This window comes from Cibotium barometz, chromosome 22 (assembly GCF_041138505.1).
Source record: "Cibotium barometz isolate CiBa-2024 chromosome 22, ASM4113850v1, whole genome shotgun sequence".
Taxonomy (NCBI): domain Eukaryota; kingdom Viridiplantae; phylum Streptophyta; class Polypodiopsida; order Cyatheales; family Cibotiaceae; genus Cibotium; species Cibotium barometz.
Genome location: NC_141067.1, coordinates 46742559 through 46754376, shown reverse-complemented (window position 1 = coordinate 46754376; position 11818 = coordinate 46742559). Strand labels below are relative to the sequence as shown.

Sequence of the window (11818 nt, the reverse complement as noted above, 5' to 3'; positions counted from 1 at the left end):
TTCCCACTTCACCCAGCCTTCTTTCGACTGCCTGTTGCTGTTGCATGTAGAGCACAAACGCCTGAAACATCTGCATGGTGTTGACGTCCAGACGAAATCCTTGCTGCTCCTGTTGATCACCCATGATTCCCCTTCTACTCTCACCCCAGCTGTTTCACGTCGGGTTCACCAAAAGCTGTCGTGACGTGGGCGGTGTCGCTGGGAACACACTGGGTGTCTGGCTGTGAGAGTTACATCCAAAATCCCAGCAAAGAAAGCATATAACTCTTCAAGGGAAATCACCAGCAGAAATTGGAACCATCATATTTACATACTAATCTTAGCAATATGAGTTACACCAAAAACCATCATAGGCATCATGGTTCATACCAAAAACCAAGGTAGTTAACATTATAACCCACTCTTTTGATCCACAATTCACAGAAAAGACAGCCTCAAACGGCTCACAAATCTCTCCTCGTTATCGTCAGAAGATGTGAACCTGCTACTCGTCGTTGCTCTCAAAGCAATTTAGCATTCTTGTCATTGAGCTCTATGAAGGCCCTCCCTGGTTTCTTTTGACCAACTGAATGTTTTCTTAGTTCATCTGGATCAGTACCCTCTAATATTTGAGCATTGGCATAAATGTTTGACATGAGCACATGTCCAGCAGAATCACGGGGGCTCAACTCGACAACATGCCGAAAGCATCGTTACCGAGAACCAAGGCACCATGGGTTTTACAGTTAGAAAGCAATGATATCCATGTAACAGTATTGGGTAATATTGGCATGGTTTTGATTAAATATTCAGCTTCATCCAAGTTTCCTACTCGACCAAGAAGGTCAATCATGCAACTGTAGTGCTGGATATTGGGTGTGATACCATAGTCCTCTATCATAGAATTTAAGTAACATCACCCTTCGCTCAGCAGCCCAGCATGGCTGCATGCAGCAAGGATACCAGAAAATGCTGGATCAACTGGCTCCAGACCTTTGAACTTGCATACAGCATCTTGGTCCTCACACAGAACACATCAGGAGACCAGGCGATGAAGAAGATCTTGCTCTTCTGGCAGTTATCTTCTGTAATGAAGTCGAAGTCGTAAACAGCATATCTGCAATCGTTCTCGGGAAGAGAGATTATATACAGAGAAAGGCCCCTTCCCCGAGGCCCCCCCCCCATCCACACACAGCTACCCTCTCTCCTTATCCGCTCCCAGTAGAGTCCTCTGCGGCTGAACACAGTCTGTCAGTTTAGAAGCCCCCTCTCCAATATATTTTCTCAGAATAGCACGCCTCCTGGATATCCAGAATTTCCCCCCGTATCGTCCTTATTGAATGTGATTTTCCTGTTCCCTTTCCATTCCGTCTGGCCAAGGTCGCCTTTTTCTGAAAAGGGAGAGGGAAACTTTCCCCTTCTGCCAAAATAGTAGGTGCATGGTGGTGTATATGAGCCATCCGGGAAAAAAAGGATGCTGAAGCGCTTCAATGGCTGTTGGTCGCTGACTAGGATCCCATGAACACAAAGCCATCATAAGATTGATGGCTTCAGCACTTGCATCAAGCTGACCATTTATCATCTGCAACTGCTCCGGATGAAAAGTACCCACATTCGAGGCTAAAAATATCTCAAACCATAGCTCCTTTGCAAAAACTTCCTTCTGCAAAGTTGTTCCCAATATGTTTGACTACATTTCTCCAGTTCGTAGCATCTTCATCAGGCACTCCCTGCTCCTGATATTTTGCCTCCAAAATGGCTCCCTGTCCTTCTCTATTACCCACACAGGCTTGTATTTTAAAGCATATACACACATGTACTTCACTGTTTTCATGTCCACGCATCTCAATCCATTTAAAATAGTCTCTGAGCATGCTTTCATTGCATGGACGTGCCACAGCACGACATCGGTAGAGGCCCCCAACCAATCAATTTGGTTAAGTATGTTGATGGAGCCACCAATGGGGATTGAAGAAAGAGGGAAGCTCCAATTTCTTCAATTTGGAGAGAATTCTAGAGAATAGTAGAAATTAGCATTATTTCAGCATAACTCTAGTATAGTAAAATTCTTCTATTTTTTTCGAAGGACTCATGTTCTATTTATAGGAGAGGGAAGCTCTAACCAAAGCTAACTGAATTCTAGAGTTTTCCAAATTCAGTTTGGTTGAATTTGGACTAGATTTGGACCTAGTTTGGTTCCTTTTTGATTCGGTTTGGTTCCATTTTGATTTGGTTTGGTTCAAGAGAGAGGAGAGATAAAAATATCACATTATTTTTGAGTTTAAAACTCATTCAAGCATGTAAAATATGCACCTCCTTTAAAGAACTCCCCTTTCTTACATATGTGTCAAAATGGAATCATTATACCCAAAATATCTCATATTTTTAATATTGCTCATAGTTTTTTACTAATAAAACTTGTACATTTTCAACTCTTCATCTTGTGTGAGCATTTACTCATTTTTGGATACCCAAAATATCTGATATTTTTTATATTACTCATAGTTTCTTACTAATAAACCTTGTACATAGTCAACTCTTCATCTTGTGTGAGCATTTACTCAATTTTTGGGTATCTTCTTTTACAAAATTGGATTTATCTCCTCCCTACATATGGATTGATGCTATTGGCCCATAGGAACCTTAATTGGACCATAATCCAAAAATTTCTGAAAATCTAGACCCTTAGGCTAAGGTCCTTTATACCCATTTTCAATTAATTCCAATTGCACATTGGAAAATTCTTTCTGAATTTTTGTTTCAGGGGAATTCATTTTAATAAGATGAGATATTTTTCTATCCAAAAATATTCAAAATTTGAATATTCTCTCTCTAGAATATTTTCTCTCTCTATGCCAGAGACAAGATCTCTTATATTTCTGAAGAGGAAATTGATTACAGGGGAATATACTAGACATTTTGAGAGGCTGGGGAGGAAGCTTACATTCTCTCCCACTTGAAAAACGCGAGATGTCCTTATCTCGCAAACTTGGGATAATTTCGCAAGATGCACGAACATGAGACTTAGAGAAAAATTTAATTAAGATTAACCACCAAATAAAAAAGTCTCAAAGAGAGTAAGGGTCAAGACAAGAACAAGATTTAAACTTTATTCATTCTTGGAACATATACAGTAAAGATAGAAGAACTCTTTACACTTCCATAAGTCCGTCCATCATATGATCACAAAAGCAGCACTCACAAGCTGTGCATGTATAAGGTAACTCATCTATGGGAATAATTCTGTTGGTTATTGCCGCACCTATCTCAGTGGTATGAGGTGATCTAACAAAAGGACCTCTGAGAGGCAAGCCAAAAACGGGGTAAAGGCATATCTTCTGATGAGGAAGAAAACACGCCAGTAAGAAGACCCGCTCAGAAAACCCAAGATGTCTTGATCTCATGACGCAGTAGTATCGGGGACCCAAACCCAAAGCTTCGATAACCATGGCCAAGCGGACATTGTTACGAAAGTACTGCTGACCCCAGGGTGTTACCCTAGTTATGTCTTGATAGGTCCGCCATTTGGTCTGAGCTACAGAAGTTCCTAGGTGAGGAAAAAGTGAGCGCCCATACTGTTCTATAAAATCCTTCTTCACAGACTCGCTTGCGTCTTGAAGGTGAGAAATCATCATGGATAAAACTAATTCTTGTTGCCAAGCCATGAAGGAGATTAAGAAAGAAAGGAGATAGATGGAAGTAAGATTACTGTGAGCGACAAGTAAAAGTTACGACTTATATAAAGGAAGGAGCTAGCGTAACCTAGAAGCCAACGGTATCTTGCCACTGAAGTTTTACCGTCTTTCCATGATTTGGGTTTGGCACATTTTTCTATAGAAGGCATTAAGAACTTTGAGATGAAGAGATAAAAGAAGCTTGTAGGCTAAGTCACCTACTTTCATTGATGAGTTCAGATATAAGGCTCACAATATCTGGGGGATAACTTCTTATACTCCCCAAGAGATAAAGAACTTCTTTTGGGCCGTACTCGAATGAAAACCAAAACCTTGGTATCCAAAACACCGATTTTCACTTCTGAACTCATTGTTCTGAATCCTTAAAACAGGCGTGACTCCTGAGAAGTATTCTAGGGAGAGGGTCTTCCTTTTTTAAACAGAATCTTTCTTTTATTTTAGAGAGGGAATAATTATAAGATCAAAAAGAGAGATTCTTACTCTTGTATACCTCGAAGGCTGGGGGAGGAATCTTACATTCTAGCCCACTTAAAAAGTGCGAGATGTCCTCATCTTGCAAAGTAGAGGACAAACTCTTTTTCTTAAGATCCAATTTATTCTAGGGTTCCTTATATTCTGGTCAACCCAACAGAATACGGGATAATTATCTCTTAAATAGAACTCATCATTAAATAACAATTCATTCAAATCATATCATTCATCTCTTTAACACGATAATGGTCCATTAGACTAAAAAAATTCTTTATGAACATTCCTCCATGGGAATTTCAGACAAGAAAGTTCTCAATTTGTCATCCTTTAACTTGATCTACCGTGACAAGTGTTAACAGTAGCAATTTGACAGCACAATCCACTAATCTCATAGTGATTTGCTGAAATCATTATCATCATACTAGTTATGAATATTATCACAGGAACTCGTCCCAATCATCCACATTGTGGTTTCGATCAGTTTATTACATTTCAACCCATTTTCAGGGGTCATCGTTTTTCAATCAGAATCCCAATCAATTTATCAGTTCGCAAACAGAATTAAAAATCATATCAACCACATTCGAATTCAACTAGATAGCATTAATGATTATAATTTCAAGTCTTAGATTTACTCGTATATACTGCCGATAAAGAGCTGCAGTTATACCCTCGGTATATACGGTTAGTCATGATACTTGGAATTATAAGGTAAATACTATCATGTCTAAGCCTCAAGCAAGTCAGGGTTCCATATAATTGCGGTACTTGCATTTGAAGACCCAATTACTAATTTACGAAATTAGTTTGAATATCAATTTGTATGAATTATATCACACAATTATGACCTTTTTGTGCTACTTGATAAATTTTTGACATATTTGGCTTTTCAGTTGATCTTTATTAGCCAATTCGCTCTGATACCAACTGTGAGATCCCTGTTCCCACCGCGCGGGGTACTAGCAGCAGAAGTAGCACTTCTAGCGCGAGGTAGGGTCCCACACTCGGGGCCTCGTCCACGGATATCCGGACAAAAGACTAATCCGTCGGTTTTTCCAAAACCGAACTCGAAAAAACCCACATCCGTATCTACATCCATTCTTGCCCTATCACAACCCATATACATCTTTTTCCATCACATACACTTCTTACCTCATCCCATACACATCTTATCACATCTTGACTCATCTTATCACTTCCTAACTCATCTCATATGCATCTTATCACATCCTATCACATCCCATACACCTCTTATCACATCCTATCACATCTCATACACATCTTATCACATCCTATCACATCTCATACACCTCTTATCACATCCTATCACTTTCCATACACATCTTATCACATCCCATACACCTCTTATCACATCCTATCACATCTCATACACATCTTATCACATCCTATCACATCTCATACACCTCTTATCACATCTCATACACCTCTTATCACATCCTATCACTTTCCATACACATCTTATCACATCTTATCACATCTCATACACCTCTTATCACATCCTATCACTTCCCATATCTATTTATAGAATATAGGAGAATTCTTATATAAGATTTCTCTACACATTTATTTATGCATAAATTCCATTTAAGGAGACTAACACTTTCGAAATAAAAATCAATCTTTTATGCATCTTCCTATGCATAAAATTCATTTTAAATGAAAATGACACTTTTGAATTAAAATTCGATCTTTTATGCATCTTCCTATGCATAAATTCAATTTGGATGAGAATAACACTTTTGAATTGAAATTCCATTCTTTTATGCATCTTCCTATGCATAAATTCAATTTGGTAGGAACTACACTTTTAGAATAAAAGAATTTCTCTTATGCATCTAAGTTATGCATAAAATCCATTTATGATAAAAATCACACTTTTAGTATAAAAAGAATATCTTTTATGCATACCTCTATGCATGAAATTCAATATGATAAAAGTAACACTTTTACAATAAAATAATCAACTTTTATGCATACCTCTATGCATGAAATCCAAATATGATAAAAGTAATACTTTTATAATAAAATAATCAACTTTTATGCATACCTCTATGCATGAAATCCAAATATGATAAAATCAACACTTTTATAATAAAATAATAAACTTTTATGCATACCTCTATGCATGAAATCCAAATATGATAAAAGCAACACTTTTATGATAAAATAATCAACTTTTATGCATACCTCTATGCATGAAATCCAAATATGATAAAAGTCACACTTTTATGATAAAATAATCAACTTTTATGCATACCTCTATGCATGAAATCCAAATATGATAAAAGTCACACTATTATGATAAAATAGTCAACTTTTATGCATACCTCTATGCATGAAATCCAAATATGATAAAAGTCACAGTTTTATAATAAAACAGTTAATTTTTATGCATACCTCTATGCATGAAATCCAAATAAGATAAAAGTCACACTTTTATAATAAAATAATCAATTTTTATGCATACCTCTATGCATGAAATCCAAATATGATAAAAGTAACACTTTTATAATAAAATAATCAATTTTTATGCATACCTCTATGCATGAAATCCAAATATGATAAAAGTAACACTTTTATAATAAAATAATCAACTTTTATGTATACCTCTATGCATGAAATTCAAATATGATAAAAGTCACACTTTCATAATAAAATAATCAACTTTTATGCATACCTCTATGCATGAAATCCAAATATGATAAAAGTAACACTTTTACAATAAAATAATCATCAATTATGTATAACATAAAAATCAATTTCTCCATGATTACAATAAAATTCTTTCAATTAATCTAGGATGATAATTCCTAGAATATGGTAGGAAGTTCTCTTTTCATGCTTTGAATAAAATTATTTTATGTGTAATTTTTATAAAAATTTTGCCATAGCTCCGCTACTATGACTGATAAATCTCAATTTATTTTGAAGGATAAAGCTTATCATTAAGAAAATGATTAGAATGATCCCTAATTGGATCATTAACCCAATAATGGGTTGAATCATTAATATTCATGAAATACATAAACTAAAAGCATAGAAAAAAGGCATTAATTTGACCTCAAGCATAGATTAATCTTGGATTAAGAAAAAGCTTTATGAAAAGCTTTATTTGGAGTGAGAATGGATCATGAGTATGACCATTTCTTGAGCGTGAGAGAGAAATTACATAAAAACCATTAGAATTAAGCATAAATAGAAATTTATGTAATTCTTAACTATCATTAATCAATTAACTTCAATAGCATTCATCAAATTATGTAACTCTTCACTATCATTCATCAATTAACTTCAATAGCATTCAAAAACCATTCCAATTAAGCTTCTCAAGCTTGAGAGGGGTTGAGAAGAGAGAAACATTGAGAAATTATAGAAAATGATCAAAATTCACTAATTACCTTACAAATTTCTTGATTCTTTGTTCACGGTAGAGGCCTCCAACCAATCAATTGGTTAAGTATGTTGATGGAGCCACCAATGGGTATTGAAGAAAGAGGGAAGCTCCAATTTCTTCAATTTGGAGAGAATTCTAGAGAATAGTAGAAATTAGCATTATTTCAGCATAACTCTAGTATAGTAAAATTCTTCTATTTTTTTCTAAGGACTCATGTTCTATTTATAGGAGAGGGAAGCTCTAACCAAAGCTAACTGAATTCTAGAATTTTCCAAATTCAGTTTGGTTGAATTTGGACTAGATTTGGACCTAGTTTGGTTCCTTTTTGATTCGGTTTGGTTCCATTTTGATTTGGTTTGGTTCAAGAGAGAGGAGAGATAAAAATATCACATTATTTTTGAGTTTAAAACTCATTCAAGCATGTGAAATATGCACCTCCTTTAAAGAACTCCCCTTTCTTACATATGTGTCAAAATGGAATCATTATACCCAAAATATCTCATATTTTTAATATTGCTCATAGTTTTTTACTAATAAAACTTGTACATTTTCAACTCTTCATCTTGTGTGAGCATTTACTCATTTTTGGATACCCAAAATATCTGATATTTTTTATATTACTCATAGTTTCTTACTAATAAACCTTGTACATAGTCAACTCTTCATCTTATGTGAGCATTTACTCAATTTTTGGGTATCTTCTTTTACAAAATTGGATTTATCTCCTCCCTACATATGGATTGATGCTATTGGCCCATAGGAACCTTAATTGGACCATAATCCAAAAATTTCTGAAAATCTAGACCCTTAGGCTAAGGTCCTTTATACCCATTTTCAATTAATTCCAATTGCACATTGGAAAATTCTTTCTGAATTTTTGTTTCAGGGGAATTCATTTTAATAAGATGAGATATTTTTCTATCCAAAAATATTCAAAATCTGAATATTCTCTCTCTAGAATATTTTCTCTCTCTATGCCAGAGACAAGATCTCTTATATTTCTGAAGAGGAAATTGATTACAGGGGAATATGCTAGACATTTTGAGAGGCTGGGGAGGAAGCTTACATTCTCTCCCACTTGAAAAACGTGAGATGTCCTTATCTCGCAAACTTGGGATAATTTCGCAAGATGCACGAACATGAGACTTAGAGAAAAATTTAATTAAGATTAACCACCAAATAAAAAAGTCTCAAAGAGAGTAAGGGTCAAGACAAGAACAAGATTTAAACTTTATTCATTCTTGGAACATATACAGTAAAGATAGAAGAACTCTTTACACTTCCATAAGTCCGTCCATCATATGATCACAAAAGCAGCACTCACAAGCTGTGCATGTATAAGGTAACTCATCTATGGGAATAATTCTGTTGGTTATTGCCGCACCTATCTCAGTGGTATGAGGTGATCTAACAAAAGGACCTCTGAGAGGCAAGCCAAAAATGGGGTAAAGGCATATCTTCTGATGAGGAAGAAAACACGCCAGTAAGAAGACCCGCTCAGAAAACCCAAGATGTCTTGATCTCATGACGCAGTAGTATCGGGGACCCAAACCCAAAGCTTCAATAACCATGGCCAAGCGGACATTGTTACGAAAGTACTGCTGACCCCAGGGTGTTACCCTAGTTATGTCTTGATAGGTCCGCCATTTGGTCTGAGCTACAGAAGTTCCTAAGTGAGGAAAAAGTGAGCGCCCATACTGTTCTATAAAATCCTTCTTCACAGACTCGCTTGCGTCTTGAAGGTGAGAAATCATCATGGATAAAACTAATTCTTGTTGCCAAGCCATGAAGGAGATTAAGAAAGAAAGGAGATAGATGGAAGTAAGATTACTGTGAGCGACAAGTAAAAGTTACGACTTATAAAAAGGAAGGAGCTAGCGTAACCTAGAAGCCAACGGTATCTTGCCACTGAAGTTTTACCGTCTTTCCATGATTTGGGTTTGGCACATTTTTCTATAGAAGGCATTAAGAACTTTGAGATGAAGAGATAAAAGAAGCTTGTAGGCTAAGTCACCTACTTTCATTGAATTCAGATATAAGGCTCACAATATCTGGGGGATAACTTCTTATACTCCCCAAGAGATAAAGAACTTCTTTTGGGCCGTACTCGAATGAAAACCAAAACCTTGGTATCCAAAACTCCGATTTTCACTTCTGAACTCATTATTCTGAATCCTTAAAACAGGCGTGACTCTTGAGAAGTATTCTAGGGAGAGGGTCTTCCTTTTTTAAACAGAATCTTTCTTTTATTTTAGAGAGGGAATAATTATAAGATCAAAAAGGGAGATTCTTACTCTTGTATACCTCGAAGGCTGGGGGAGGAATCTTACATTCTACCCCACTTAAAAAGTGCGAGATGTCTTCATCTTGCAAAGTAGAGGACAACTCTTTTTCTTAAGATCCAATTTATTCTAGGGTTCCTTATATTCTGGTCAACCCAACAGAATACGGGATAATTATCTCTTAAATAGAACTCATCATTAAATAACAATTCATTCAAATCATATCATTCATCTCTTTAACACGATAATGGTCCATTAGACCAAAAAATTTCTTTATGAACATTCGTCCATGGGAATTTCAGACAAGAAAGTTCTCAATTTGTCATCCCTTAACTTGATCTACCGTGACAAGTGTTAACAGTAGTAATTTGACAGCACAATCCACTAATCTCATAGTGATTTGCTGAAATCATTATCATCATACTAGTTATGAATATTATCACAGGAACTCGTCCCAATCATCCACATTGTGGTTTCGCTCAGTTTATTACATTTCAACCCATTTTCAGGGGTCATCGGTTTTCAATCAGAATCCCAATCAATTTATCAGTTCGCAAACAAAATTAAAAATCATATCAACCACATTCGAATTCATCAACTAGATAGCATTAATGATTATAATTTCAAGTCTTAGATTTACTCGTATATACTGCCGATAAAGAGCTGCAGTTATACCCTTGGTATATACAGTTAGTCATGATACTTGGAATTATAAGGTAAATACTATCATGTCTAAGCCTCAAGCAAGTCAGGGTTCCATATAATTGCGGTACTTCCATTTGAAGACCCAATTACTAATTTACAAAATTAGTTTGAATATCAATTTGTATGAATTATATCACACAATTATTACCTTTTTGTGCTACTTGATAAATTTTTGACATATTTGGCTTTTCAGTTGATCTTTATTAGCCAATTCGCTCTGATACCAACTGTGAGATCCCTGTTCCCACCGCGCGGGGTACTAGCAGCGGAAGTAGCACTTCTAGCGCGAGGTAGGGTCCCACACTCGGGGCCTCGTCCACGGATATCCGGACAAAAGACTAATCCGTCGGTTTTTCCAAAACCGAACCCGGAAAAACCCACATCCGTATCTACATCCATTCTTGCCCTATCACAACCCATATACATCTTTTTCCATCACATACACTTCTTACCTCATCCCATACACATCTTATCACATCTTGACTCATCTTATCACTTCCTAACTCATCTCATATGCATCTTATCACATCCTATCACATCCCATACACCTCTTATCACATCCTATCACATCTCATACACATCTTATCACATCCTATCACATCTCATACACCTCTTACCACATCCTATCACTTTCCATACACATCTTATCACATCCCATACACCTCTTATCACATCCTATCACATCTCATACACCTCTTATCACATCCTATCACTTTCCATACACATCTTATCACATCTTATCACATCTCATACACCTCTTATCACATCCTATCACTTCCCATATCTATTTATAGAATATAGGAGAATTCTTATATAAGATTTCTCTACACATTTATTTATGCATAAATTCCATTTAAGGAGACTAACACTTTCGAAATAAAAATCAATCTTTTATGCATCTTCCTATGCATAAAATTCATTTTAAATGAAAATGACACTTTTGAATTAAAATTCGATCTTTTATGCATCTTCCTATGCATAAATTCAATTTGGATGAGAATAACACTTTTGAATTGAAATTCCATTCTTTTATGCATCTTCCTATGCATAAATTCAATTTGGTAGGAACTACACTTTTAGAATAAAAGAATTTCTCTTATACATCTAAGTTATGCATAAAATCCATTTATGATGAAAATCACACTTTTAGTATATAAAGAATATCTTTTATGCATACCTCTATGCATGAAATTCAATATGATAAAAGTAACACTTTTACAATAAAATAATCAACTTTTATGCATACCTCTATGCATGAAATCCAAATATGA

General features: G+C 35.6%; 1 protein-coding gene across 1 annotated transcript; it reads right to left on the bottom strand.

Annotated features, from left to right (window-relative positions):
* Positions 1–906: 906 nt before the first annotated feature.
* Positions 907–1813, bottom strand: LOC147626672 (putative actin-depolymerizing factor 8). Its single transcript, XM_086816848.1, has 3 exons — positions 1674–1813; positions 1179–1280; positions 907–1096 (listed from the first exon to the last, which is right to left on the bottom strand). The coding sequence occupies exons 1-3, from the start codon at positions 1811–1813 to the stop codon at positions 907–909; spliced, it is 432 nt and encodes a 143-aa protein (XP_086672974.1).
* Positions 1814–11818: the final 10005 nt, after the last annotated feature.